Source organism: Oryctolagus cuniculus, chromosome 14, assembly GCF_964237555.1.
Source record: "Oryctolagus cuniculus chromosome 14, mOryCun1.1, whole genome shotgun sequence".
Lineage (NCBI taxonomy): Eukaryota > Metazoa > Chordata > Mammalia > Lagomorpha > Leporidae > Oryctolagus > Oryctolagus cuniculus.
In genome coordinates this window covers 9,552,766-9,571,297 of record NC_091445.1, presented here as the reverse complement: position 1 = coordinate 9,571,297, position 18,532 = coordinate 9,552,766, and the positions used below count along the sequence as shown (strand labels likewise).

The 18,532-nt window shown below is 40.7% G+C and overlaps 1 protein-coding gene and 1 non-coding gene across 2 annotated transcripts; both read right to left on the bottom strand.

Moving 5' to 3' along the window:
- Positions 1-15,076: 15,076 nt before the first annotated feature.
- On the bottom strand, positions 15,077-17,730 carry COX7C (cytochrome c oxidase subunit 7C). The gene is made up of 3 exons (XM_017344576.3): positions 17,468-17,730; positions 16,515-16,658; positions 15,077-15,180 (listed from the first exon to the last, which is right to left on the bottom strand). Exons 1-2 carry the CDS (start codon positions 17,540-17,542, stop codon positions 16,542-16,544), a joined length of 192 nt encoding a protein of 63 aa, XP_017200065.1. The 5' UTR covers positions 17,543-17,730; the 3' UTR covers positions 15,077-15,180; positions 16,515-16,541.
- On the bottom strand, positions 15,267-15,329 carry LOC127492882 (small nucleolar RNA Z39). Its single transcript, XR_007922711.1, has one exon. It is a non-coding gene; the product is annotated as a small nucleolar RNA Z39 (small nucleolar RNA).
- Positions 17,731-18,532: the final 802 nt, after the last annotated feature.

Here is an 18,532-nt window from a genome sequence, read left to right as displayed (position 1 = left end):
CTTTGGAATTATTATTTTTACATTCTTAATGTTCCCCTTTATTCATTTTATCCTGAATGTACAAATAATGTGTTCTGGGACAAGAGGGATTTTTTACCAAATTCCTCATGGTAGATAACTGCAATGGGCATGTAATGAATACCAGGTCAACTGTCTTCCATTTGTAGCCAAAAAAAAAAAAATTTCCTGCTTATGAAAAGGAAGGAGGCAGCTGCTTCTCTTCCTTCCTACAACTAGTCTCCTCCTTACTCCAACTCTTTGATAGGTAAATAAAATCTCTCCAGGAGGCAGATAATGTCCATCTCTCCTTGTAAGCACTACCTATCTATACAGCTCTCCAAGTGTTAGTCCGTCTTCCCTTTTCATCATGGACATCCCAGTGGAACTGGTTCTCCAGTCTTCCTGGTACAATGGGTCTAGTCCAGGCTTTTTGATCTTCTTGGGAGATAAAATTTTTTTATTTGAGATCAGAGGAATTAACTGGGCAAAGACTACAGTATTCATGGTATGTGCAAATGTTTCCCAGCAAAGTCAAAACTAACCTGTTATTTTATAGCATGTATTTTTGTATGACCCAGGAGTCTAGGTTTGTTTTGCATAGATACTGAAAAATCCAGGGAAGTTTTATGTCTCTACATTTATTATGGTTTAGCCTCACTTGACTACTGAAAGTGGAAGACCCAGATTAATTTAAAGAAGAGAGTACTTTAAGGGAAAACAGTGAAAGCTGATCTTGAAAGCATAGCCTGATCACACTCTTGTTTTGTTGCCGCATCCATACAAGGACATTCGTGACATAGGGATCTGCCTCCAAAACCCTAACATTCTGCCTCGAGATTAGACTTGCTGATGCAAACAGTAATAATAACTCTTCTGATAAAATTCCTATCCTCAAAAATCAAGTAAATGATGACTGTATTTGTTATAGCAGTTGTGCATATCATTGCGGCATTTCACATGTTTGTTTTTTCCTCACCTGTAATTTAGTTTGACATCTCAGAGTGAATATCTCAAGCATGACTAGGTATAATTTTCCAGCTCTTAATAGTGGTATAATTAAAGTATTTGTAGGCATTGTAAATTTAATTGACATGTAAACAATATGCTTGTGGATGATAAGCACGCACTCATTTCCGTATCAAAAATTGGAAGCAAATAAGCTTTTTTGTCTTTTAAGACAGAGCCTCTTTCAATGACTTAATTATTTTTTCCTCATAATTATGTTATCAGCCTAGGCTTGGCTCAAAACAAGAGCATTTATCTTAGCATAGATAAGGATCATTTTGAAAACCAAATAGAAGGCAGGTTTTTAAATTTAGAAGGCAAAAATCACTGGAAGTTGTAAGTATAGAGGCTAAAATAAGACAAACTGTTTCTAAGACAAATGCTTAATTTTGGAAGGGAGTATTTGATTCGACTGCATCCCTGAGATGAAGAGCTTCTGGGACATGAGCCAGACTTGAGTTCAAAGTCCTGGAAGTAACTTAAGAGGTACATTTGCTTGGGCCTACCAGCACACTCTTAGCCAGCATTTCTAGTGTGTGAAGGAGAGAAACATTCTTGATTTCTTACTCTCCCTTCTTAACACAGAACTTCTCAGGAAACCTTGGTCGGGACATCCGATTGGCTCCACCTTTACAATATCTAATGGCTAATTTTATACATCAACTTGACTAGGTCCTTGTGGTGCGCAGATATTTGGTTAAATATATATATTTATTATATATTATATATAGAGTTAAACAGCGCTTGGTAAATATTGTTTCTGAGTGCATCTGTGAGGTTTCTATTTCAGGATGAGACACTTTTAAATCAGAGACTGACTTTTTAAATCTGAGCAAAGCAGGTCCTCTCCCCAGTGTGGGAGGGTCTCATCCACTCTGTTGAAGTTGTGAGCATAAAAGGCTAAGGAAGAAACAACTCCCTCTCTCTGCCTGAATGACTTTGAGCTAGGACGTCTGTTCTCCTGTCTTCGGACTCAGACTAGAACTTATGCTACCAGCTTTCCTTGCTCTCGGCCCTCAGGCTGAGGCTGGAACCACACCATCAGCGCTCCTGAGTTGCCAGTTTGTCAACCTCAGGTCATGGACTTCTCAACTTCCGTAACCACATGAGCAATTCCTTATGATAAGTCTCTCTCTTGCTTGCTCTCACTCTCATTCCCTCCCTCCCTCTCTTTCTCTCTCTCTGCATGTGTGTGTGTCCCTGTTGAGGTCTGTTTCTCTGGAGAGCTCAAGCTAACATAACACAGATGGATGATGGTTCAGGGCCCTATTTTCTGTCATTTCAGTACGGCAGTTTGCTTCTCCTTCTCCTCCATCTCCCACCATGACTCCCTACTGTCTGTTCTCAATGCAGTAGTCACAGAAAGCCTTCCTAAGTCAGACTGGGCCTCCCTTGCCAAGGTTCCTACAAGGCTCTCCCTGATCCAGCCTCCTGTAAGCCCTCCCTTACTGGGTTCTTTCTCATCGCTCCACTTCAAGCACTCTGACCTTACTTGTTCCTTGAACCTAATGGTCAAACTCTTGTCTGATGAACAGTCTGCCCTCAGACAGCTCCAAGGTTTTGCTTAACTAGTAACTTCTCAGTGAGGCCTATACATACAATTATTAATTACCCCTTCATACTCTACTCATCAAGCCTCTTTCCCAGTTTTTTCCCATAGTGCTCCAACTTCTAAGACATTACTGAGTTTACTTAATATGTATATTGCTTATTATCTGTCTTTTCCCTTTTAGCATATAGGGTTAACAATGGCAGAAATTTGGGTCTCTTGTGTTCACTTTTATCAAGTTCTTACAACAATGTATTGTTTGTGGTAGGTGCTCAAGAAATACTTAAGTGAATGAATGAACTTGAATTATCTATGCCACAGTGTTGTCTTATAAGCTAAATTCAACACTTACATAGTGCTACTATATTCCTGTCTACATATTTCTAAACTTTCCTGTTTGTAAAAAGTCATCAATCTTCCCCATATTTTCAGCTGTCAAGGAAAGAAAACATGAAAATATCTACATAATTGTTTTTAAAGGAATAAAATTAGTTACATTTTTAGCTATCATTAGCATGATTGCTTGGAGACTTAAAGGAACAGACATGTTCCTAGCTTCATTAGATGCGTTTTAGTGAATCTTTTGCAGAACCTACTGCTAATAGAACATCCGGAATAGATTATGCCTTCCTAGATACACTGAGCACAGGTGTGCACACACGTGTGCACACACACACACACAGTAGGGAACAACTGCCAGTTTTCAGATCAAGTGAATGAAGGATTAGGAGAAATATATGACAAAACACACTTTGACTTAAACGTTTCCATGTCAGTTAACATAATAGCAGTTTAGGTAACTGCAAGATACAAAGAGCTATCAATATCCTGCGTTATGTAAAAGATGCATTAGATAACGTGTAAAGTCCCAGAATTCATCACTTAATACACACTAGTTGATTCTGAATATTAAAAATCATTTTGCACTGTCATTTTATGTATTATTTCTAAACATTTTATTTTCTCTGACTATAACAAGCATGTGTTTTCCTATTAACTTAATCCCGTAAGTTTTCTTCTGATGGAAGATTATTATGTAGATAAGAATATATTGTCATTGACATCTATAAAAGTCTTCTGTGATTTTTGGTTTCCTTACACAAATGAGATGACAAAATTGAACATTTAAACCTGAAGGCATCATCTCTGGATCCATGAAGCTGTCATATTGGTGCATACGCCTCATGAAACGCTATGTGAAATAGCTCATTCATCTGTCTCTGTTATACTCTAAATGTACTAACAATCTTTCATCAAGTTTCAGGCCATGTCTATCTTCTCTCAGAGACTCTCAATGTCCCCATAAAATCAACAATCCATGAATTTCCTTATTCTTTCTCTTGAAATTATTACTTTATATGTATGTGTATGTTTGTGAGGGGTATCAAGTCATACATATATATAAATGTATCCTTCATTCTTTGTATATCTACATGTGTCTAAAATGCATTCTCTGAGGGAAAATTAAGGATTATAAAGTAAACTGAAAATATGTTATTTGAAAAATTAAAGAAAAAGAAAAGAAGGAAGGAAGGAGGGAGGGGAGTATAGTTATCATCTTTGAACTGTATCTATGAAATACATGAAATTTGTCCTCTTTACATTAATTTAAAAAAGGATACACACACACATGCATATATATACATATGGATTGGCACTGTGATGCAGCAGGTAAAACCACCATCTGCAGCGCTGGCATCCCATATAGGCACCAGTACGAGTCCTGGCTGCTCCATTTCTGATCCAGCTCTCTGCTATGGCCTGGGAAAGCAGTGGAGGATGATCCAAGTCCTTGGGCTCCTACACCCAAAAGAAGACCTGAAAGAAGCTCCTGGCTCCTGGCTTCGGGTCAGCACAGCTCCGGCCATTGTGGACACAGGGAGGAGTGAACCAGCGGATGGAAGACCTCTCTCTCTCTCTCTGCCTCTCCTCTCTCTGTGTAACTCTAATTTTAAAAAAAGGATATATACTTATATATATTTCTAGGAACATAGAAAATGATCAAAAAAACTGGCTGAAAATTATTTACGAATCCTCTGCCTTTGCTCTCATTCCTGTGTGTGTGTGTGCACAAATTGTTTTTATTTATTTATTTATTTGAAAGGCAGAATTAGAGAGAGGCAGAGGCAGAGAGATAGAGAGGTCTTCTATCTGTTGGCTCACTCCCCAAGTGGCCACAAAAGAGCTTCTTCCGGGGCTCCTGTGTGGGTGCATGGGCCTGAGGACTTAACCATCTTCTACTGCTTTCCCAGGCCATAGCAGAGAGCTGGACAGGAAGGGGAGCACCTGGGGTTGGAACCAGCACCCATATGGATGCAGGCACCGCAGGTGTTGGCTTTACCTGCTAAGCCACAGTGCTGGGCCCCCATTTCTTTTGAGCAATCATTTTTGTTTCTCATAGGTTCAATGTTTAGAGTGAAATATGTCTTTTCAAGTTCTTTTAACACATTAGTTTACAGTATTTCTTGGGAAGTTTTTCACGTTTGCAAACTGATGACTCATTTGACTATGGGGCACTGAGGTCCAAAGTTTTGTCTTAATGAAGATTCTTTCAATGATATTTTGAGTTTATCATTATTACTGACAAACTGTACAAAACAGGTTGTCATAACAACCAGGGCTTAGTGGCTTAGTGTTCCATATTTCTAGATTTAATTTATATACCTAAATAATAGTATTTGCGTGTTACTTTAAACTACCTCTAAAATAAAATGCTTACCTTGAGCACTCAAGAAGAGTGCCTAAGGAATTTCATCTAAATAAATATATCATTGCAAATAATAAATATGCATGTCTCTTTCTATATAAATATGTATGTGTGTACAGCTAATGTATTTTAAGTATATACTTTACATTCGTAAAACCCGTCTTGTTTTCCACCTATTTACCAGGTCAACTTCTGCCTATTCCTCAGTACCCACATCCTAAAACTTGCCTCCCAAATAACAGTTCTCCAGCTCCCTCATGCTCCTATTGTTCTTGGGCCTCTTTTCTGGAACTCTAAATTTGTATTTAATTTATGCAAATAAGGATCTGTATTTATACCATGTTTCTGCACTCCTAAAAAAAGAAAATATCATCGTACTTGTCTTAGTGTTTCTCCCAAAGACCACTACACAGGACCTTAAACATGACAGTTAGATACTGAGTGACCTGAATATATATCTTGGTCAGGCAGTCCTTGGGCAGGGCTTATAAAGCTCTGGACTGAGTTGCTGCTTTGATGGAGTACTGACATACTAGGTACATATACAAATGGGGGCTGTTCATCTTTACAGTTCAATATTCATCTTATTAAATATTAAAATGAGCTCTCTGTAGAGTACTGCCTCTTACTGTCATTTGATTAACTGTACTATAAAGTTATTTTATAATGCCAGAGAGAGTGTTAGGTATTCAAGACAGCAAAAGACTCTACCACAGGTCTTAGAATGCAGAGGCATTTAGATTCTAGGAGCAGAATTAAATTAAGTTTGGAGATAAAAAAGCCAGAACACTTTTCACATTGGTTGGTCTTTTGAAGAATTTTCTGCTCTTATTTCTTTTGTCTGAATCACAATATAAAGATCCAGTTTTTGCATTTTCTACATGCACATAGTATGACAGAATCACTCAAGAACCTAAGGATGTGCACAGAGGTAACAAGTCCATAAGTGAAGTAGGCAATCAGGGGTAACAGAAGCACTGCTTCCCTGAATTTATTTCTAAATATCTCTTACAGAAAGTATTCTCCCCTTCCAGGTTCTACATTCTAATCTAATCTACTCCCCTTGGGGTGATTCTTCTTTCCCATGGCATCTCTCCTTTAGTCACCACCAGGCAGGTAGCAGTCACAGATGCAATACTGCTCTTGCCTCCCACCCACTCAGGACTGTAAACAGCTGCAGCCCATCACCAATCCCAGTCCTTGTGTCATAAAATTAACACCTCTCCACACTCCCCAGTTGTTTTTTTTTTTTTTTTTTTTTTTTGACAGGCAGAGTTAGACAGTGAGAGAGAGAGACAGAGAGAAAGGTCTTCCTTCCGTTGGTTCACTCCCTAAATGGCTTCTGTGGCCGGCACACTGCGCCGATCCAAAGCCAGGAGCTTATTGCTTCCTCCTGGTCTTCCATGCAGGTGCAGGGCCCAAGCACCTGGGCCATCCTCCACCACCTTCTCAGGCCACAGCAGAGAGCTGGACTGGAAGAGGAGCAACCGGGACAGAATCCGGCACTGCAGGTGGAGAATTAGCCAAGTGAGCTGTGGCACCGGCCCCCACTCAGATTTATACACACACATACACACACATACACACAACCAGGTACATCAGGTAAGGGACTTCAGAAAGTTCATGGCAAATTCATATTGTCTTTTTGTTCTACTTTTCCATGGACTTTTTTTAAGTCTCCTCACATCTATTCAGTGTCATCCTGGGGTACTCAATTATGCCACTGTTAGACTGAAACCTATTCTCATGTCTCCCACTATCTTCATACGCTTTTCCGCACTTGGGATGCTCTTTCCTTCAATTCAATTTCATGAACATTTATGGACGATTTACTATTTTCCAGAAACCACTAGGGCCTAGGAATGCAGATGTAAATATGCAGCAGGTATCTACAAGGACACTCTGTTATTTTCATCTCTCTTTTCTCTACTTGCTACCTAAGAGACATGTGAGGAGAAGGCATGTTCACCCCACCTGATGCTCATTCTCCTAACCCACATATTCTCTTACCCCACATTCCACGCTTCAGCAACTGCACTATATAAGCCGTAGCTTCTTAGGTCAGATTTCCTGTCAAATGTTTTAACTTCCTAGAATTGATCTAATATTCATGCTTCCTAAAATAACATAATTTTATAAATCACACCTAATGCATCTTTGCTCTAAGACTTTTACATGTAAAGATATAAACCACATTAAGTTCTAGAAGACACTAATCTATGTTGAAAATAATCAGAATAGTTGCAGTTGCAGCGAATGGGGAAAGGGACTAGGACTAGGAAAAGGAATGGGCATCAACAAAATCTTTGTGGAGTTACAGTACTTTAATGTTAAGCAGTCTATTAGGAGTTTGCATTATACAGGTATATGCATTTGTCTAACCTCACTGAACATTAGATTTTGTGCATTTCATGTAAATTTTACTTTTCTGTGCTTATTTCATAGCAGTTTTATGACTTTCATTCATTTTCCTTTATTAAATTTTCAGGTAATCTAACATCAGGCATCTTATAATTTCAAAGATTATTCTTTTTCTCGTATTTTTTTTTTCCTATTTGATTGACCCTGTTTTTTATGACTTCTCATCACCCTGTTCCTTTTTCAAGTTTTTGAATTTCTAATTCAACATGTCTTATCTCACTCCAGAAAAAAAAAAAAAAAAAAAAAAAAAGAAAGAAAAATCTCCGCGAGTGAGATCCCAGTGGAAAGAACAGGTCATCAAAGAAGGAGGTACCTTTCTCTGAAGGGAAGAGAGAACTTCCATTCTATGACCTTGCCTAAATATGATCAGAGTCAGTGAACTCAGGGGGCTTCCATAGCCCTGGCAACTCATGACAAGAGCCTAGGGTGATTACTGATGCCATAAACAAGAGTGTCAATTTGTTAAGTCAACAACAGGAGTCACTGTGCACTTACTCCTCATGTAGGATCTCTGTCCTTAATGTGCTGTACATCGTGATTTAATGCTATAACTAGTACTCAAACAGTATTTTTCACTTTGTGTTTCTATGTGGGTGCAAACTGTTGAAATCTTTACTTAATATATGCTAAACTGATCTTCTGTATATAAAGAGAATTGAAAATGAATCTTGATGTCAATGGAAGGGGAGAGGGAGCGGGAAAGGGGAGGGTTGCGGGTGGGAGGGACGTTATGGGGGGGAAGCCATTGTACTCCATAAGCTGTACTTTGGAAATTTATATTCATTAAATAAAAGTTAAAAAAAAAGATGTCTTATCTGCAACTGCTTATAGAAATGTGTTTAATTAAGATTGGATTGGTTTCAGATTTCTTCTGCTTTTGGGTATTTTTATTGAAAACAAAGTTTTCACCAACGGAAATCAAATTTTACAAATCCAGATTTCTCTTTTCTTCTTACAATAGTGACCTTATATGAGTGTCACCTGGGGAGTCTGAGGCTAAGTACCTCCGCGGAAAAGCACTCTTTCATTTGGTGAAATATTATAGCTTCTTCACCCAACAGTACACGCGTTCTGATGAGGCAGTCTTGGAGTGACCCTTCTTCTGTACTTACAGTAACATTCCCTCTCCATTTTTTTTTTTCTTTTTCTTTACCACCAAGTCTTCAAGGGCACCATCTCCCTGACACTTGTGTTTACTTGGAAGTGGTACCATTCTGAAACTCTGACCTGGACTCTGTTCCTTTTTAAGTCATTTTATTTCAATTTCCCAATCTACAAGATCTCAATGATTCTCAGTATTTTCCTGTTCTGAGTGGTACTTGGTGTTTGAGAGAAATTTTATCTGTATCTCATAATTCCTACACTCCCCATCTATACAGCTCAACCATGTCTCCACCCCACCACCACGTCTGCTTACGTCTCCCCTTCAGTGCAGTCTGTAGCCAAGATTTTGCTCACCTTAATGTTTATTTCTCTATACTCATTCTAAAGGCACAATAGGTGAATTTGCTTTCCTAGACCACCAGTATGGTTTTGGGAGGACATGTAGAGAGAATCAGATTTAGGAAATCTCCTTCTTTCCATGAAAATCTGGAAATATTTGGGATTCTGTTTCTAAAATCCAGAACATTAATATTAAATCCGACAATGGCAAGCATTGCAAGCAGAGTCCTGCAGTCAACTCATCCTACTCTGCGATCAAAAGTCTTTATTGGAACTGTAATTGAGAACTATGCTCCTAAAAGTGGAAACTACCAGGACAAAGGCAACATTTGGGATTGTCAAGGTTATCTCGTGTAACTGTTAAGGAAACAATGACACTCATTGTTCTGCTGGGGCCAGGAAGAAAAGCTGCTACCTGCGGTCTGCATCCAACATGGGTGCCAGTTCAAGTCCCTGCTTTTCCATTTCGATCCAGCTCCCTGCACCCACGTGAGATCCGAAAAAAGCTACAGACTCTCGGCTTCGGGTCAGCCCAGCTCCAGCCATTATGGCCATTTGGGGACTGGACTAGCAGATGGGAGAGTGGACAGAAGATACTTCTAACTCTGCCTTTCAAATGAAATACATAATAAATCTCAAAAAAAAAAAAAAAAAAAATTCTACTACCCTGAGTGTGGAAAGTCCACTTACCCAATATCTGGTGCTGGTAAAATCCTGTTTTTCAAAACCAATGTACAAATGGATGGAGGGAGCCCTGGGTGGTTCAGTAGCTGAGAAGGGAAACTACTCATGACAATAGAACCAATGCAAACCGCCATCATTTAGGTAAAAAATGAGAAGTATTGGTAATTTAATATGGCTCCATAAATACCCTATCTGGGGAAAGTGAGATTGTTGTGGTAAGTTTGTTTGAGCCCAAACAGAATTCACATTAAGTAGTTTATAGATGAGATAGAACTGCACTTAAGAAAACTTTCATAACATATGTGGAATTTTGTTGATAATATTGGTTGAGCAAATCAGGACCAAGATATAAGGCAGATACATTTATCAATACATTGGTATTTCACTGAACATCTGATGTTTCTCCTTGAAGCATCAGAATTTCCTAGATCAGTTTCTTATGTACAAGGTACAATTTTCAAAAGCTTTATGGAAAAACAGAATTAAAGGACAAGCTTATTTTGGAATAAAATAATTTTAAATCTATGAATTTTTTCATAACACATATTTCCATTAACTTTTTGTAGACTCCTCAAATCTAGAGATGCTATTAAACACTTTAGTATTAATTCTCACCTATCTATTTGGTGAAAACCTAATATTTACCAAAGTACTAAAATTCGAACCAAAGCTTATTCTGAAACAGAGCACTCTATTAAAACATTCAATGTAATTATTGTGATATCCATCTTTTGTTATATCTGAGAAAATTAGGAGGTGCAGTGAATGTTAGAGGGAATAATCTAAAAAATTCAAATTTGGAATGACTGAAAATATGAGATGGAGTTGTAGTTTCCAATGTACACAGGGGACAAGCAGGTGTGTTATACCCACCTGGAAGAACATTCTTAGAAATTTTTCTAATATTCACAAAACTGTCCAATGACTGAGGAGGGTTCATCAAAATTGGGAGATTAAGGTGGAAACTCTCCTCAAAACAGCCAGTGAAAAACAAAACCACCTTGAAAGCCTATCTCCATCATTGTGGTCCCTGACCACACAGGGGAAGTGCTAAGAGATCTTTTGTGTGGCATCCATATTTCTAATTATAGACTCAACCCACTTTAAACTGGAAGAGTCCTTAGGAAAGGAACTAGCTGACACTTATTTCCTCACCTAAGCATGAGATGTAGAGAAGTTAACTGTTTTCTGCATATGGGGCACCACGTACCTTAATGAGTAGGCCAAGTTTTGCTGCAGGAAGAAACACTCCTAAATCCACTGGAGCTTTACCTTTCCTGTTCACTCTATGCATCTGACAAGGGGCTCTACTCAGTATCGTCTCAGGGACCCAGCCTGTTGCAGGCTGTCTGCAGCAGGACGGGAAATTGGTGAATGGCACCTTGACGTTCAAAGTTCCACACAGAAGTACATACATCATTTCTTTTTTTTTTTTTTTTTTTTTTTTCATTTATCAAAGCAAAGGGCATAGGAAGGGATCACAAGGTTTAGAATGGTGGTGTATGTGAAAAGCCCTAATGACTTCTACTCTAGGTTAGAGGAGGACCACACTGTTTGTACCACATTCAAATAGGAGTTACATACTCAAAAGGTCTTCACTCTAATAGCGTAGATACAGAAAAAGTGGCTCTCTTCTCTTCACCCTTAAAAATAACTTTGAGATAGAAACTTTTCTTGCTGGATATTATCAAGCTTGTGCAAGATGCATCCTATGACAACGAAAGAAATAACTTAGGAAAAACAACCCAAGGAAGACAGAAAGTTCTTAAATTCCTAAGCTCTATTTTTATTATACAAGATTAAATATGCCTAAATTCTTTAAGCCAGTGCTTCTCAAATGCTGGTCTTAAGGAAGAGCTACTCCCAGGATATAAAACACATACTTCCTTTCCTATAAAGAAAATTTTCCTGAAGGAAAAAAAAAAACAAAAAAAAAACAGAAGGTGGACTGGTATGGACAGTGATCCCTGTTTTGGCAACCATTTACATTTGGTAGTAAACACCAATTCAGCCAATTATCTGGAAAAATTTTTTTTACTCATTGAAACACCAACTTTTCCATGTGTGAGAAGCCCAAGATTTGTTCTCTTTAGGCAATTTTATCACTCTTGCCTTTTAACTCCCTTTCACTGATCGCTCACTGAATTAGAGATGCAAGATACATGAAAAAACTTCTCAGAAAGACCACAATAATCTCCTTGCCAACTTCTCTGATACAAGTGGTGGTCTATAACTCAGAGCTGTGTGGCTGGAGACAGAAGTTGAAGAACCGACCCAGTGTCACAGTTAGAGGGAGTTTTACTCTAAAGGTGGTAACTTACATAATCAGCTTGCACTTTAGCACCATCATTCTAGCATTACTTGTAGACTGTAGGAATGGAATGTCTGAACGGTTGGTTAGAACCGCAGGTAGAGGCTGGTGCTGTGGTACAGCAAGCTAAGCCGCCATCTGCAGCATCAGCAGCCCATATGGGTGCCAGTTCGTGTTCAGCTACTTTTCTGATCCAGCTATGCTTATGGCCTGGGAAAACTGTGGAAGATCGCTCAAGTGCTTGGGCCCTGGCAACCAAGTGGGAGACCTGGGAGAAGCTCCTGGCTTCCTATTGGCCCAGGTCTTGCCTTTGTAGCCATATGGGGAGTGTGTCAGCAGGTGGAAGACCTTTCTGTTAGCTACCTCTAAAGTAAATATTCTGGAAAAAAAATTCCAACTTGGAAAATGTATTGCACCATCATTGTGGGATGAACTAGAAGTGTTTACACAATGTCCACTTTAATGCCTCTTATCTTACTCTACAACTGGGGCCTAAAGAAGCTGCCTTTAAGACATTTATATTTTTCATCTTTATAACCTATGGCCGGCGCCATGGCTCACTAGGCTAATCCTCCGCCTGCGGTGCCGGCACACTGGGTTCTAGTCCTGGTCAGGGCCCCGGATTCTATCTTGGTTGCTCCTCTTCCTGTCCAGCTCTCTGCTGTGGCCCGGGAGTGCAGCGGAGGATGGCCCAAGTTCTTGGGCCCTGCACCTGCAAGGGAGACCAGGAGAAACACCTGGCTCCTGGCTTTGGATCAGTGCGGTGCACCAGCCGCAGCGGCCATTGGGGGTGAAACAACAGAAAAAGGCAGACTTTTCTGTCTCACTGTCCACTCTGTCAAAAAAAAAAAAAAAAAAAAAAACAAAAAAAACAAAAACCTCACTGGTCTGCTGACATGAGTAAAGTGCAGCAAAGATAACTACTTGCTGAGGTTGATGAGGAGCAAGTGCTAATCCTGAGGTGTGAACTCCTTGGTATGGCTCAGTAACAATTTATAGGACACCTTTTTCCTTCAGCGTGGTGGTAGTTTAACCATGGAAACCTCTCTTGAAAATCAATCCTGGGTCCTGCCCAGCATCCTTATTTAAGTACTCTGGAATCAGGGAAGCACTTGCAAAAAGTACAGGTACTTATTCTGGCCTTCTTTAATTTCACATAAAGCATGCCTGGGCTAACCCAGCATAATCTTTTCCAAAAACACACTCACTTTTATTTAAAAAGTGTTTTTTTAAATGTTGGATTAAATCTATAAAAAACAGCATAAGGGAAATAAAAAAACCTCTTAAAACCACAAGATTTCCATAAAAAAAATTCCCTTATAAGAATTACACCAGAGTTACGTGCCCAAGAAAACTCTAATCAGCGTCCAATTGTGAGGTCAATCATTCTGGATATTTCTGTGGTATTTTTTGAATGAGATTACCATTTACTTTTGAGTAAAGCTGACCTAGGAAAGCTTCATCCAATCAGTTGAGGCATACACAGAACCTTTCTTAAGCAAGGAATTCCATCTGGCCTTTGCATATGCCTTGCCCAATTAAATCCTCCACTTGCCAAGCCTCCACAATTCTATAAGCCAACTCTCTCCAACAAATCTATTGATATGTATCCTGGTGGTTATCTCTGGTGAACCCTAATACAGAACCTAGGCAGCTGGATGGCATCTACCACTCAGAGTATACACACATCCTAGACCTGGAATGATCCAGTATTTTTGGAGATGGGGCTCTCTATGCTCCTTTTACTCATGTGTATCCATACCTCAAATATTTGATCTCTTCTATCAAGTTCTTGCTGCCCAATGCTGTTATTTTTGATTTCTGACGTATTTAACTGGAAGGAAAATCATATTCATTTAATATCCGTCAGAAATGAAAAATTCTTTATATAGCTCAATTTTAAGACAACCCAAAAAATACTATGCCCATTTCCTCCAAGAAAACCCACACAGATGGCTAAATTTGTAGTTTAATTATAGAGCAAAGATTTGAAATCACAAGATCATTTTATCAATCCTACAGTCTTATTCTTGCTTCTACTTTTTCCAAAGGTAAGAAATCTTACTGTCTCATAGAAAAACTTTCTCAACCATGACATTAGATTTATGATTACTTAATCAAAACAAACTGACACACAAGTGCAGGCTGTTAAGGAGTCTAAAGACAGGCACTAGCATATAAACAGAATAAAAATTTCAAGTTTTAGCAAATCAGGTGGTTTTACACTAAGGCTAAGAGGATGCCTAACATTATAAGTGCTGTGTAGGCACCTATTTTGTTCTATCAAAAGATCTGGAACCACACTGAGCAACTGTTCAAGAATCCAGAAATACATGTTATCTAGAAACATATAGCATCCTCTCACCAAAATCTGGAGGCCAGAGAGACTACCAGTTTATAATCTGCTTTACATTATTCATCCACTCTTATTTCAGAAGCAACCAAACTATTAAAATGTTCAATTGCGAATTACTTTCCCCTGCCTAAAACAAAGCCCTACAAACTAGGCCCTTAAGATTTTAAAGCATAATTCAACTGTTATCTTTTATCCCCTTGCTACTAGTCAAACTCCATAGTAAGTTTGGAATACTTCCTACAGTATATTCTTCCATTTTAAATACTTTTATTCAGCCTCAACAAGATTAATAGTGGCCAGCAGTACCATTATCAGACAAAAAATTTCATCTTTAATGCTATAGGCCTGGGAAAAAATGAAGCTCTTAAATCTTTTCTCTCCCTGTAAAAGAAAGTTATAGACAATAGATAACTTGGCATTTCTTTTATATCATCAATTTTCAATAATGCCTTAATCCAAAAGAGCAAAAATTAAATAAAGAGGTCACATAACAAGTTGAATCATACACATCTTGATTAAGAAACTAATACTGGAATATTATCCAAATCATAAAGCAAGCACACACTCAATTATCACATTCCCTATATATGAGAAGAGGCATTCAGCATTCAAGTCGTAAGTTTATTTACAAACATATCTAGTATGCTATGAGTTCAAGAGTTTGATCCATTTTCCAGAGACTGAACCTCTTGAAATGCTGTTATCTGCAAAATAAAAGCAAAAATTATCATCAGTAAAATATCCTGTTTAAAACCATCTACTTTTATCAATAAACTGTCAGTTTAACTGGTACATCAGAAAGCGTTTACAGTATCATGATTGTAATCATACTGATTTGCTTCATCATATGCACCAAAACCTTTCCATATGATGGATAAATCACTCCCTTCTTAAACTAAGAAAAAAAGAATTTAACTTTCTGAAGTATATTTTGGGACTAATTCCAATTATCCCACTAAGCTTCTCACAGCATTGCTGAGAAACTCATCACAAATCATCTAAGAAGCTCTCTTTCACACACAGATCAGTTCTTCGCAATATGCAAGACTCCTTTGGGCACACACTCCAGGCTTTCTCAACCTGTACCCTATTGCTATTCTCTCAGTTGGGACAATGGCCTATGGTGCTGTGAAACCATTATCCTTCAAAACCAACGCCTTCATGAGAAAACCATCTTCAGAAGCTTTAACTTTTCCCAAATTGGCTGAGCTGATCAGGCACAGACTATTAATAACTCTAGCATCATAGGAGACTAACTCCACCAGCACTAGAAACTTTTTTTCTTAAAAATCTCTTGGGAGTTTTCACAACTTAAGTTAGGATTACCAACACAAGATTTTAAAAACGATTTGGGAGGGTGCTGTGGCGTAGCAGGGCTGGCATCCTATATGGGCGATACTTCTGATCCAGCTCTCTGCTATGCCCTGGGGAAGCAGTAGAGGATGGCCTGCACCCACATGGGAAGACCCATGAGGAAGCTTCTGGTTCCTGGTTTCAGACTGGCACAGCTCCGGCTGCTGTGGCCAATTGGGGAGTGAACCAGCAGATAGAAGATCTCTCTCTCCAACTCTCTGTGTTACTCTTTCAAATAAATAAAATCTTAAAAACAAAAAAAACAAAAAAAAAAACACTGGACGAGAACAGCAGAACTGAACACTTTACAGTCTCAACAGAAGTGTTCTAAGCCACTGTTACTTTTAGTAAAACTTCTCAAGACAGAACAATATTAATCAGTTTACCTGTTTACAAGCCACTCTAGAACAAGACTGCTTGGGCAAGAATCCTGTCCACCAACACTAGTTATCAGAAGTTGGGCAACTTAACATCTTTATGGATTAGCAAAGTATAATGGGCCTGACAATCAGTGGTACTCAATAAAGACTAGCCGCTTTGGTCAAGGAAATATTTGGTTATAGGTTTATCAATTCGTAACTCCAGGAATCGGTGTGGTGTGGTACAGTATAAAACTGAAAGCATTTCAGTGCTTTAGTGGACTTAGAAAAAAAGCTCTAGGGAGATCAGAAAAACCACGGATTACCTGTTAAACGGATGACCTAAAACATCCTTATTTCTTAAGCAGCTGGTGCCGTACTATGAAGAACGGGGCAGCAAATCCAGATCCAAGATACAAGGTCATCATAGCTAGCAACCTCCACTTGTTTTCCACTGAAAATGGCAAATTCTGTTGGAATAAAAGAACAGGAAACGAAACGAGAAAGTCAGAGTTTCATTTTGCAGATCCAAAGTCATGTCCGCAGGGAACGCTGGAGATGTCCGTCACACGTTCAGGTCACATAGGTCACGTCCCTCATCCTCTTAGACATTACCCTCCTAATCCTTTGACCCTCACTACCAGCTAAGAAGTATCTGACTCCAGCCAGCACCAGGTAGTCGTGTTAAGAACTCAGATGTAAGATGGCAACTCTCCACCCAGGAGACAGACGGCCCTGTAGACAGCATTACCTTCTGACTTTGGCATAACCAAGCAGCCACGCGCCCTAAATCCTGCACTTCCCAAGCAGGCCTCGCGGATTCCCCAAGGGTGTTGCTGCGGACGCCGCCATTTCAATGACCTGGACCTGAGGTTACCCCAGCTGCACCTGAGGGCAGCCAGATCTCCTAACTCAAGACAACTGGTTGGAGAAGGCTGGATCCGCAAGCACAGGCCCTCTCCTCCTCATCCGTTCCCAATGACCTTCACTCAGAGTCCGATGACCTCCAGCTCGGCCCGAGTCCCAAACACGGGCGGCCGCGGGCGGCCTCCCGGGCCAAGCCGACCTCGGCCGGGGCAGCGGCCCACGGGGCCAGGTAGGGCTGCCGGCTGCACCTGCCCACGTCCTCCCGGGGCTACTGCCGCGGTCGCTGGGGGTCGACCTGGGAGAAGCGGAACGCTAGCCTACTTCTCTGAGTTTCCGGCCTGCCCTCTCTCTCCACGCAGCTCGTGCCCAAGAGCCCCCTCCCCTAGCCCACCTGGGACCCTTTCACACTAACCTTCCCTGGGCCCTCCTCATAGTGGCTCCTACGGACCACGGAGGTTGTGAACCTCCGGATGCTCTGTCCCAACATGGCGCGGCTGGAAGCTCTGCGCGAGGCACAGAGACCGCAGAAGGAGAAATGGCGGAACCACACGAAACCTCGCTCCTTGCACGACCTTGTTCCCCTGTGTAAGGGCCGAAAAGGAGCATGGGAAGCGAACGTCGCAGAGACATCCGGAAACGCGACCAAGTGGCGGGCTCCGAGGATTGTGGGAGTTGTAGTTCAGAGCACAGAGGCAGGATTGTGGGAAATGAAGTCTCGCGCCGTTCACCCGGAAGAACGGACCCCTGGGTCTTGCGGCGGTGGTTCCTTAAGAACTCGGTTCTTTCCTTGACCTCAGGTTTAGGATTGTTGGGGTCTGTTTCCCGAAACGATTTCATTGAGTCAAGGGCAGCAGTTTATGGAACAGGAAAATAAACCCATCCTCCCAGCCAACACCGTTTGTGATTTTGCTCTGTTCTGTCCCAGCTGGGAGAGGAGGAGCAGTGCAAACGCCAGGGACCTGGGAGAAAACCCGAGCCGGAGCGCTCCCGCAGACACAGGGGAGTGAATGTGGCAGAGGCCGGGACGCGTTCCCGCTCAGAGTCGGCCTCGGATGGCCGGGGCCGGGCCTCCGGGGCAGTCACAGAGCGCCAGCCCCGCCGCCGTAGACCAGGAGAGCTGATGCCTGCAGGGTCCTGAGCGCAGACACTGCACAAGCCACAGAGATAAACAGCATGTGTGATGCGGCACTTACGCTTCTGACCAGTTACAGCCCCTGGGCAGGCCTTTCTGCCTCCCCGCGAGATTTAATAAGATGGTCAGAAGTCATGGGAAAACAAGCCCGGGCCTTCCCAACATTGACCGAGGGCCGCGGGGGCCCCTCGTTCCTGGTGGTCTGTGGCCTTCCTTGGTACAACACACAATGAACCCAACTTATGTAATTATATGTCTGTTCCTTGTGGCTGTTCACTCCAGGGGACTGCGAGGAAACCAGTGATAAATAAGCCTGGGAAAGTGGTGTTTGATTAGACTGTGAGG